At 42.4% G+C, this 12,651-nt stretch overlaps 1 protein-coding gene across 1 annotated transcript in view; it reads left to right on the forward strand.

Moving 5' to 3' along the window:
- The window catches only part of LOC120939901 (tissue factor pathway inhibitor 2-like), a 36,409-nt gene extending 30,907 nt beyond the window's left edge, over nucleotides 1-5,502 (forward strand). Inside the window, exon 5 of the mRNA XM_040352328.1 lies at nucleotides 4,485-5,502. Coding sequence (XP_040208262.1) covers nucleotides 4,485-4,549 — 65 coding nt within the window. The 3' untranslated portion in view covers nucleotides 4,550-5,502. The remainder of the gene's footprint in view (nucleotides 1-4,484) is intronic.
- The last annotated feature ends 7,149 nt before the right edge of the window (nucleotides 5,503-12,651 follow it).

Below are 12,651 nucleotides of genomic sequence, written 5' to 3' on the forward strand. Positions count from 1 at the left end.
CTATTTTTCCCTCGAAGAATGGACAGATTCTGGTGATCTGCATTTGGGGATGTCTTATCTATTTTCTGGATTATGGGACATTCTGAAAAATATCTATTTGCAAATTAAAGGAATTTTACTGTAACATTTTTTATATGGATCCAATAAGCTATTATAACTCTGTGTATAATTGTATTTATCTGCAGTTAACATTGGCATTATATAAAGTATACTATTGTTTCTAAGTGGAAATATTAAGGAAATATTATTTAGAAAAAAATAAAATAAAAAACCCAGACATATCTAAAACATCCATTTGGATGTTATTAGCATTAAGTCAACTGAAGCCAGCTTGCAGGGCTGGATTTAGAGGGTATTAGGCTTGTGTCCAGTGCCCTATATGCACAATTGTTTTAGGAATATTAATCTGTATATGTTAGACTAAAGAGCATTAGCCTGAGCTTTCTTGAAGCCGTATACCCCTTAAAACACCCTTCAGACAGGGGAGGGCTGGCAGCCTTAGGCCTGGGGGGGGGGGGCAAGTTCAGTCAATTGGCCCATTGAACCGCCGAATCAGCTCACCATCCATGGCCCATCTGGTTTTTCAATGCAGCCTCACCAGTGCAGCCAACTCCAGTGCCCATCAATGCAGCCTGATCACTGGGGAAGGTTACATTGGGTGTATGGGGGTGGGGGGGTCAGCTATGGGTGTCAGGGTCTCTCTCTCTCTCACCACAGTGATCTCAGCAGGTCCTCCTGGGGGGTAATGGTCCTGGGGTCAAGTTGCAGCCAGCACACAGCCCTGCGTCCCGACTCCCTGGCACACCCTGCTTCCAAGAATCCGGTCTCCGGGAGTTGTAGTTTCCTCTGCGCTGCTCTGTTTTCCACCCACCGGGAGCTTGAGCGTGGACTATAACTCCCGGAATGCAACAGCTAGTGGTCGGCCCCTGGCCCAACTTCCTAGACCAGAATAAAAAAGAAAATGGTAGTGGGTAGCGGCTGCCGGCCATAAGTCAGGGCGGCCTGGGAAGCAATTGCCACCCTGCCCCCCGGCCCAGCCCTCCCCTGCCTTCAAATGTGGTTTGGAAGCTTTAAATGAAGACCTTAATGTTGGTTGTTGATTTAAATTTGCACATCCATTTTAGCTAGTGAAAGCCATATCATATTATTATAGTTACACAGTAGGTGAGGTTGAAAAAAGTCCATCAAGTCCAACCTGTGTGTGTGATTATATGTCAGTATTACATTGTATATCCCTGAATGTTGTGGTCGTTCAGGTGCTTATCTAATAGTTTCTTGAAACTATCTATGCTCCCCACTGAGACCACCGCTCTTACAGCAAAGAACCCTCTACGTAGTTTAAGGTTAAACCTCCTTTCTTCTAATTTTAATGAGTGGCGGCAAGTCTTGTTAAACTCCCTTCCACGAAAACGTTTTATCCCTATTGTGGGGTCACCAGTACGGTATTTATACATTGAAATCATATCCCCTCTCAAGCGTCTCTTCTCCAGAGAGAATAAGTTCAGTGCTCGCAACCTTTCCTCATAACTAAGGTCCTCCAGACCCTTTATTAGCTTTGTTACCCTTCTCTGTACTCACCCCATTTCCAGTACATCCTTCCTGATGACTGGCGCCCAGAACTGGACAGCATACTCCAGGTGCGACCGGACCAGAGTCTTGTAGAGCGGAAGAATTATCGCTTTATCTCTGGAGCTGATCCCCTTTTTAATGCATGTCAATATTCTGCTTGCTTTGTTAGCAGCAGCTTGCTGAGCCTTTCATCTACTACGACCCCCAGTCAATGCCGATCCTGACCTCCCTGGGGCCCTAAGATAAATGACATGTCACATTAAAGTTGAGAAGTGGGGGGGGGGGGGGGGTTTGGCTGCCGAAAATGACATGTCACATTAAAGATCAAAGTTGAGAAGCGGGGGATGCTGACTTCTTACCTCTTCTTCCATGCAGCCAGCGAGTTGAGAAGTGGGGTGAGGGGCCGAAAATGACTTCTCACCAGGCGGGGCCTCTAGTAATTTGGGGGCTTTGTGGGGCCCTTTGCATAGTGAGGCTTTAGGGCGGATCGGCCCTGCCCCCAGGTCCTTTTCCATCCTTGATTCCCCCAGTGGTTCTCCCCCCCAGTGTATATATATTGCATTCATATTTTTGCCACCCAAATGCATTATTTAATTTTTTTTTACATTAAACCTAATTTGCAATGTAGTTGCCCACCACATTAATTTATTCAGATCTTCTTGCAAGGTTTCCACATCCTGCAGAGAAGTTATTATTATACAGTTTACACAGCACTATACAATATAAAAGGGAGACAGTATAGTTATGAATCAATAAATACAAGAGAGTTAAAAAGGCCCTTCTTAAAGTGTAAGTAAACCCTCCTATCATTTTCAGCCAAGGAAGCTGCCATCTTTGCCTCTGTTTAATCTACAACTGCAATGATGCTGCACATGTGATCATAAATGACACTAGCCATTGGATAGTTTGACAATTTTGTTGAGAGCACAACCAATTTCCGGCATGTGCTGGAGATTAAATAGTTTTATGGATGAGTTTACTTCCGCTTTAAGCTCAGAAAAGCTTACAATCTAATTTGGGGATGGAACTAATGGAGCTGATGGAAGTAATAGAATATTATTTTGAGGTGTGATAGGCTTCCCTGAAGAGATGAGTTTCCAGGGATCACCTAAAGGCAGCCAAAGTAGGAGAAAGCCGGACAGATTGAGGTAGAGAGTTTCATAGGATCGGAGAGGCTCTGGAGAAGTCCTAGAGACGAGCATGGGAGGAGGAGACAAGGGTGCTTGGGAGAAGGAGGTCTTGAAGGAGCGGAGAGGAGCAGAGACTTCATCCAGACTGGCCCACTTTGACAGGTCTCTCCCACGGCGGCTGGACAACTCCTGCACCCCCCCGGCCACCCAAGCCCCCTCTCCCCCTTTACTAGCCACTAGCCGTTCTACTTTATTAGAGTAGAACAGCTGGTGCTGGTACTCTGAGGCCCCGTACACACGTCAGAGGAACTCGACGGGCAAAACACATCGTTTTGCTCGTCGAGTTCCTTGTGAAGCCGCCGAGGATCTCGGCGAGCCGAAATTTCCCATTGAACAATGAAGAAATAGAGAACATGTTCTCTATTTCCTCGCCGAGATCCTCGTCGGCTTCCTCGGCCGAAAGTGTACACACGGCCGGATTTCTCGGCAGAATACAGCTCCGACCGAGTTTCTGGCTGAATTCTGCCGAGAAACTCGGTCGTGTGTACGGGGGGCCTCATAGGCAGTACCAGTGGGGAAGCTAGACATTATTTCACCCGGGTCAAAGAATCAGTTATGGGACAAGATTAGGCAGAAGTGAGAAACTCCCAGGCCATAGCTGTTGAGTCAGCTGTCTGTTCCCTCCCCCATGCTCCTCTGTCATCCCCCCTGCTTCTCCGGTCCTCCCCCTGCTTCTTTGTTCCCCCCAGGTGAGCGCTGCGGGGAGGGAGAGGAGGTGAGCGCTGCGGGAAGGGAGAGACAGAGGAGTGGAGGGGGGCAGCGGTCCACTGTCACTGAAGCCGGCCCACTGAGCCATCGGCCCACCGGGAAACTCCCTGTAGTCCCAATGGCCAGTCCACCCCTGGTTTAAGGTGATATTTGGAGACAAGATTGGTGATGTAGCTTGGGAGAGTTGTGAAAAGTTGGGTGATCGGAAGCCAGAGCAGGGATTGGCATATCTTTAGCGTGCTAAAGAACAAAAAAGCCTGCTTAAAGCCACCACTCCTTCAAATAAAATGTTTAGTTAAGTCAGGGAAAAAAGAGGACCTCCCCTTACAGAAACAACTGAGAATGTGGTGTCAGGTAGCCGATTTTTTTTTTTTTTTATTGCATTCCATTCTGGATTTACAAAGCTTGTAAAAAGCTTGGCAAATGTTTCCTGAAGCTGATCCTCTTAGAATAGCATTTAGAAGCTACTGCTAAAGAATGTCTGTGTGTTTAGAATCTTAAGGAATTCTGGAAATTGGAGAACCTCATCTGCCTATCTGTTTTATCAGCAACACTGCCTAAAAAAATCGTTGTAGGGATCCATAGATAGCAAACGCAGTGTGGAGCAGAAAAATTCTACTTATCTAAAACATATCAGTATATTATATAATAATCTTCGGGTTTCCTATTTGCATGTAGCATGCAGTTGTACTAATTTTTAAATAAAATAAAAATACACACACACACATATATATATAAAATGTGTGTATTTTTTTTATAAATAACAATAATAATACATTTTATATATATATATATATATATATATATATATATATATATATATATATATATATATATATATATATATATATATATATATATATATATATATATATATTTTATATATATATATATATATATATATATATATATATATATATATAAATAACAAAATATATATATGTCACATTCTTAAAAAAAAAAGTAAAATAATACAAATAATGTTTCTTATCTTAACAAATTATTGTTGATTTTTAGGAAATAAAAGGCCAAGGAATAAGAACCGCCTCCGCAGACCGAAGATCAATCCTGAGCAATCCTGAGCAAAGATCGTGGAAGAAAACTCTTTTATATTTTCGCATATTATGCACTTTTCGGCTATCGTCGGACAACTGAAAGCTGCAGAGGAGAACTTAACTCGTAAAACAGCCTAAGAAAGGGAACTTTTATGTCCGGCAGTATAAAACCGCATAGTATAAAAGATTTTTTATTTTTTTTATTTTAGAAAAGCTATAAATACACTTGCAGCCATAGCAATTCTCTGTCACCGTGAGTTTTTTTTTTTCCATCTTACTAAGCCAGAGTGCAGCCGTAACAATAGTACAACATTTTAATGTGAAAGCATAATTTAACCTTTTACGTAATGTGAATAAGAATTGGAAGTTCTGCCTTTGCCACTAGAGGGCAGTGTTGCGGATTAGCAGTAGGGTCTGCCAAAGTGGGAGTGTATACGTTTTTTTGAGGATCTGAAAAGGGGCGTGGTTTCCCAAGTTGGGGAAACTTGTTCCTCTAAATCCAGCCCTGCATGGTGGAAATACCATAGTGAACGTATTTATGAAGAGTACTGGTTAACTCATTTTGTGTTTAAAATAAAGTCTACATGTCTTTGTGATGTCACAAATATTTTGTGCCTGTAAAGTTTCAGCCTCTATGGCTAAGCATTAAAGTTAGACAAAATTTGAACAAATTTGTATAATCCCAAACTATACAATTATTTAAAATATTATGTTTATTAAACAGAACCCCTCTTAGACCAGGTTCACATATGTGCGGCCGCGGTTTCCAGCCTGGGGTCCGGCGCGTTTCGGTTCAGGTGTGATTGAATTTATCGCCTAAATTCGCACCTGAACCAGACCTAAAAACACACACAGGACCCTTTTTGGAAACCGCACTGTGGCCGCCCCGGACATGTGGGAACCGGCTCCATTGAGTCACATGTCATGCGAACAGGATGCAGAGAACCCGGCCTTACAATATTTCAGTATTTGGTTTATTAACAAAATGTAATGTAATGTTGCCTAAGCCCTGGTTCACATCTATACATCCTTAGGTAGATTCACACACATTGGCCTAACTTTAGGGCGGCCTAGCCTAGCCTGTTTAGGCTACACCGCCGTAAATTAGTTAGGCTAGTAGTGATTCACAATCTACTTACCTGCTAATCTACACGGGTGGGGCTAAAACGAGCGGGCATAAGGGCGCCTAATTCAAATTGCTTGGAGGGGGTGTGTTGTATGGAAATGAGGCTTGACCTCATATTTTTTTACGTTTTTTGACACTGCGCATGCGCCGGGCGACTACATTTCCCAGTGCGCATTGCGGCTAAGTAGGCCATACGGGCCTATTGATTTTGACGCGGACGTAAACGACGTAACTCCCGATTCGCGGACGACTTACGCAAACGACGTAAAAAATTCGAACCTCGCGGCGGGAACGGCGGCCATACTTTAACATTGTTATTCCACCTCATAGGTGGAATAACTTTAGGCCGCCTAAGGCCTTACGGAAACGACGTTAATCGACTGCGGCGGGCTCGCATACGTTCGGGAATCGTCGTAAAAGCTCATTTACATAATCTACGCCGGCCGCAATGGAAGTGCCATATAAATGTAAAAAATATAATCAGCGCAATAAAACACACATAAAGCAAGCAGCTGAACACTAGGATTCAATTGATAAAATTCCTGAAAGTAAATATAAGTAGATAGTGCAGCGCTAAAAGTCCAATATTAGAAAGTCCATAAAAGAATCTTCTCTAAAGTGACTGGTGATAAGTAAAATCATGCAGGTGCTGTAGCGTGGAATAAAGCAGAAACACCTCCACCGATGGTAGGAATGGCCGCTCACCTCACAGATATGACCCTCTGTTAGATTGGGTCATATGCAGCAATCCCATAAGGGTATCTCCAATAGCAAGGAAAATCCAGCAATGATAAAAAGGTCTCCAAACGGATGGTCAGCAATGAAGCATCCAATCCAAATATAAAAGAAAAAGGCACATAGTGTTTCTCCGTGGAGACAAGGCAATAAAATTTAATAGGTAAAAAAATGCACTTACAGAGCAGGGCACTTAGTCCAGTGCAAAGAATAACAGGCGTGTGTGTGACTGTGATGGCGGGTGACGTCACGCTCTCCCTACCGAACGTTGCGTCCCAGGGGCGGGACTTCTTCAGCGGTCAGCCAAAACATTGCAATCTAAGATAGGACGGCGCAAGCCATCCTATCTTAGATATGTTTAAGTGTATCTCTGTTAGAGAATACACTTAAACAAACGCCGGCGTAGATTCAGAGTTAGGTCGGCTTATCTACTGATAAGCCGGCCTAACTCTTTGTGAATCTACCTACCTGTGTGTAGGGCAGCCCATTCATTTCAATGGGCTGCCCAACTCACGAGAAACGTGGGGAAAGAAGTCCCCGACCCTTTTGTAAAATTCCACCGCATGGTTGCTAATGCGTGGTGTGCCCTTAGGAATTCATGGCACCTGTGCGCATCTGCTACAGAGCATGCGTGTCGGGAAAGTCTATGAACACGTTCCCGGCATGCATAGCGGACGCATATAGAACCAAGCCTTAAAGTGGACGTAAACCCAATTCATGAAACGTGAGCTGGGCACATATATATGCAGTGTTTTGTTATCTCTCTTCAAAGAGCCAAGGTTAATGTGAAACTAAGTGCAAAACTTTTTTTTTCATTTCAGATAGAGTAGGGGAGGATTATAATCCTTGTTAGTTTTTTTGTTAGTTTTTTTGCCATCTGTGTCTCAACAGGGAGATTTCCCTTCACTTCCTATCCCATAGATAAAACAGGAAGTAAAGAAATCTAGGCCCAGATTCTCAAAGGGCTTACGACGGCGCAACGCCATGTACGCCGTCATAAGTCCTAATCTGGGCCGTCATATCTATGCGACTGATTCTTAGAATTAAGGTAAGAGAGCTGCCGCTCCAGGTGAGCTCACTAGGGTAATTGATGCCCACTCAGAAGCAGATGGGTGCTGGCAATGCACAGGATGTGCAAAAACAATAAGGATATGGACAGCCGCACTCCAGTAACTTGAAAAAGACGTGCCCTTTATTGGGTACAGGAAAAAATGCACTACAGGTATCAGCACACAGTGGGATAAACAGCTGACGCGTTTCGCATTGAGTGTCAATGCTTAATCATAGCCATGATTAATCCATCGCATAGATATCCATTAGATCCGACAGGCGTAAGGCTCTTACGCCGTCGGATCTTAAATGCAATTTTTTTTTGTCAGCTAGGTGTCGCCTCCGTCGTTTTCCCCGTCGAGTATGCAAATTAGCTAGATACGCGAATTCCCGAACGTACGCACGGCCGACGCAGTAAAGTTACGACGTTTACGTTAGGATTGTCCTGGCGTAAAGTTGCCCCTGGGTATATGAGGCGCAATCAATGTTAAGTATGGCCGTCGTTCCCGCGTCGAAATTTGTAAATCTACGTCGTTTGCGTAAGTCGTCCGTGAATGGGGCTGGACGCCATTTACGTTCACGTCGAAACCAATGACGTCCTAGCGACGTCATTTGGAGCAATGCACCCTGGGATATTTTACGAACGGCGCATGCGCAGTACGTTCGGCGCGGGAACGCGCTTAATTTAAATGCTACACACCCCCTACCCGGCTAATTTGAATAAGGCGGGCTTGCGCCGGGTGATTTACGATACGCGGCCGCAACTTTACAGGCAAGTTCTTTGTGAATAAAGCACTTGCCTGTAAAACTTGCGGCGGCGTAACGTAAATCAGATACGTTACGCCCGCCCAATTTTTACGCAATTCTACGAGAATCCGGGCCCTAGAATCCTTACTATTCCTGTTCTGGTGAAAACTCATAATTTGGGATTTTCTTCTACTCTCTGTGATAAAGGTAAACAGGACAAATGGAGAGGGTGAATCTCCCTAATGGGACACAGACTGCAATAAAACCTGACAGGGGTGCTAACCCCTCTCCAATGGAAAAAAAAAAAAAGAAAAAAAATGCCTTTACTTATACTTTAAGGAATGATCATGTATAAACAGGAAAGCGTGAAGGTCGAGGCAAAGCCTTGTAACTGTACTGCTTTTATTTATCGGATCCTTTAATAATGCCAATAAATATCCAATAATAATTAATAGTAATAATGTGAAAAATAATGAAATTTTCAATAATAATACAAACACTTGCTATGTTTCTTACATTTAGAACCCTGAATCTGTTAGTATGTTCCTTAAAACATTGCACAGGGGCTTTAGCCAATAGGATGGTGTATGAAGTTCTAACATATTTCTACACTTTGAATCTATTACTAGTTACAGTATTTAGCAAATTTTAGCAATTCTGTTTAAAATAGAAATGAAAGACAAAACATTTGTGTATATATATCAAAAAAACATTATAAATACTTAATTTTCCCCTTCTTTGTAAGTGATTACATACCCTCTGTTCTCAGCTGCATAAGGAGCTCAGAGAGCTGGGGGAGGAGAAACAGCAGGACACTGGTCTTCCCGGTGAATAGCTTTGCAAGGGGAAGGGGCGCGCCAGCATAAGACTGATCACTGAAAGAGAGCACAGCTAGAGAACTGCCCACTCTGTGCTTTCATGCCTAGTGTGGTCAATTTTTCAAAGAAAAGCATAGGGACTGTCAGAAACACCAGGGATTTCACGCAAAGGAAGCAATACAAAGAGAACAGGAGACTTTTTCATACAAGTACATGGTACAGCAGGTACAAATCAGGAACATGACATGTTGGGTTTACATTTTCTTTAACTAGTGAGGTAGTAAATAGCAGTGATTGGCAAATTGTAAGGAGTGCTAGGAGAGATAGGGCCAGAGAAAGTGACCACAAAAGTTGGTAATGTTGGATTTTTTTGATATAATTCCCCAGGTTGTGTGTAATGCAGTAACACACTGGTAGTTGAATAATGGCACTAGAAGGCCTCATCACGGATCTAAAATAGGGGGAGTGTCTATTGTATATAAAAACCTTTGCCACTGGCTAAGCCCACCCCTGAGCACCTTTAGTCACACCCCCAGAGAGCTCAGCAGTCTCTGTGTTCTGCACCGGCTTCATTCTGCGGGGACTGCAGTAAACTAGGTACAACAAATACACAAGGGGAAACATTTTTTGAAAGCATTCTATATTACTATATAAGCAAGAAGGGTTCTATACAGAATTGTAACCATATAGGCACTTAGGGAGCATGTGGTTTATTGTTCCTTTTGCATATTTGTATATCTGTATATACATTTTTACACTTTTTGTTATGTCTATTGAACTATTCTGCATTTTATATGCAGAAATAAAGAATTATTTGTATATAATAGTGTGTGGAATTTTTATTTACAATATACGATACATATACTTCCATTCCTAGAGGTCACTTATAGTGTAGGTTTATTTTTCCGGAAAGGGATTTTTTGAGAATAATTATATGTCTGGTACCAAGTAGGAGTTTTGTCACATCCTTCAAGCCTCACCGCATTCAGTTTTTTATGTGGATCAGAAACTGGAATTAGAAAACAGCAAATAAAAAAAAAACTCAAAGTGGATCCTGCATGAAAATACACGGTCCATTTATTTTGGAGCTTCTATCTTTAAAAATAAATAAATAAACAAAACACTAAGGCTGCATTCACACCTGAGCGTCGGTCGTTCGGTCGTTTTTTTCGTAGTTTTTTTCCGGCGTTTTGTCGCGCGTATTAATGCTTATTTGCGCGTTTGCATACAGCGTTGTCGGACGTTTTTGTACTTCGACGTTTTTTATTTTAGCCAATAGGAAAAATTATCATCTTTTCATCACTTGTTGCTATGTTGGTAGATTTTTTTAATCTTCTGCATGGGCGACAAGTTCTATTGATAAAGCGACGAAACGCCCGTAGCAAACGCCCGTTGTCGCGCAAGTCGCTTGAATCGAGCGTTTCCATTACTTTCTATGGGAAATGGAAACGCTCCAATACGCCCAAACCGCCCGATACGCGCGTCAAAAAAGGGTCCGGGACTTGTTTGAGCTTCAGGCGATCATCGTTTCAGCGTTCGGCGTTGAGATGTGAACAGTCTCCATAGAGAATAATGTAATTTCGACCCTCTGGCGTATTGTAGCGTCGCGCTTCAGGCGTTAAAACGCCTAGGTGTGAATGGAGCCTTAGAGTCAGTTCACAAAAGGGAACCCATTACTGTATCATCTGTTGAATGCTGCCAAAGCATGTATACCGCTCAAATGGAAACAAACACAACCCCCTACCTTGAGTATGTGGATTAGGAAGGTGGAAGAGGTGAATAGAATGGAGGATTTGATATGGACAAGTAGGAAAAAAAGGGAAGTATATTGTAAAATTTGGACACCATGGAATGATTGGATTCAGTCTGAGGGAGAGGGAGGGCTGTTGGAGGGGGAGAGGGAGAGGGAGAGATATTTTTGGGGAACCCCTTCTTTTTTTTTTTTTTATTGTTTGTTAACTACTTCCAGACCTGCGCACGACGATGTACGTCCTGTTTTTAAAGATTGATATCTCGGTAACGGCAGCAGCTGCTGCCACAACCAAGGTATCGATCTTTAGTGTGCGCGGTCTGGTACACGATAACGGCGGTCTCCGCGAGATCGCCGTTATCGGTGGCGGGAGAGGGCCCCCCCTCCCGCCACTCTCCCGCGCCCTCCGCCGCTTACCGGAGCCGTCGGTAGCGGCGGCGGAGATGGCGACTGTTCGGCAGCTGAGCGGGGACAAGACTGAAGGAAAAATCTCCTTCGCCCGTCCCCATAGCTCTGCTGGGCGGAAGTGACGTCAACACGTCAGTCCCGCCCAGCCTCTTAAAGAGACAATTTTTTTTTTTGTCATTTGAAAAAATGACAGTTTCAAATTTTTTTTTTTTTTTTTTTCATTTTAGTCTAAATATGAGATCTGAGGTCTTTTTGACCCCAGATCTCATATTTAAGAGGACCTGTCATGCTTTTTTCTATTACAAGGGATGTTTACATTCCTTATAATAGGAATAAAAGTGATACATTTTTTTTTTTCAGTGTAAAAAGTAATAAAATAAATAAAAATAAATAAGAAAACAAATTTTTTTTTTTAAAGCGCCCCGTCCTGACGAGCTCGCAGCAAGAGGCGAACGCATACGCGAGTAGCGCCCGCATATGAAAACGTGTTCAAATCACACAAGTGAGGTATCGCCGCGATCGTTAGAGCGAGAGCAATAATTCTAGCCCTATACCTCCTCTGTAGCTCAAAAAATGCAATCTCTAGAATTTTTTAAACATCGCCTATCGAGATTTTTAAGGATAAAAGTTTGACGCCATGCCACGAGCGGGCGCAATTTTTAAGCATGACATGTCGGGTATCATTTTACTCGACGTAACATTATCTTTCACAATATAAAAAAAAATTGGGCCAAATTTATTGTTGTCTTATTTTTTAATTCAAAAAAGTGAATTTTTTCCAAAAAAAGTGTGCTTGTAAGACCACTGCGCAAATACGGTGTGACAAAAAGTATTGGAATGACCACTATTTTATTCTCTAGGGTGTTAGAAAAATATATATATAATGTTTGGGGGTTTTAAGTAATTTTCTAGCAGAAAAAATATGTTTTAGTCTTGCAAACACCAAATCTGAAAAACACCTAAGGTCTGGAAGTGGTTAATTATGATTGCTTTTTGAATTAGATGGGTGGGGGAGGGAAAACGTGGAAATGCATATCAAGATAAGGAACGAAAAGGAACTATAAGAATCATGGGGGGAGTGGGCTAAAATAAAATGGGATGGCATGGGACAGCGTCCACCCATGTCCAAACATTAGGGAATTTGAAGTCTTTGTTTATTAAATGCTACCCCCTACAGGGCCCCCCCTTCTGTTATGGACCAATATTGGGAGTTAATTGGCCATGCTCTCGACTTGGAAGAGTGGGAGGACGGGAATCAACGGGGGAAATGAAAAGATCCCAATGGTAGGAACGTTATTGTTTAGTTCCTTTTTTTTTTCTTTCTTTTTTTTCTCTCTTGTGTAATTTTCTTTTTCTTTTTTTTGTCTTCTCTTTTGAGATGAACGGATAGAGAGATTGTCTTGTAATAAGTCTATTGGAATGTACTTGGATTTATTTACTTATTTTTGTTAGATGACTGCTATTTCTCATGTTTTGTATAAATGTAGAGGAAAAT

This window comes from Rana temporaria, chromosome 5, assembly GCF_905171775.1.
Source record: "Rana temporaria chromosome 5, aRanTem1.1, whole genome shotgun sequence".
In the NCBI taxonomy this organism is placed as follows: Eukaryota; Metazoa; Chordata; class Amphibia; order Anura; family Ranidae; genus Rana; species Rana temporaria.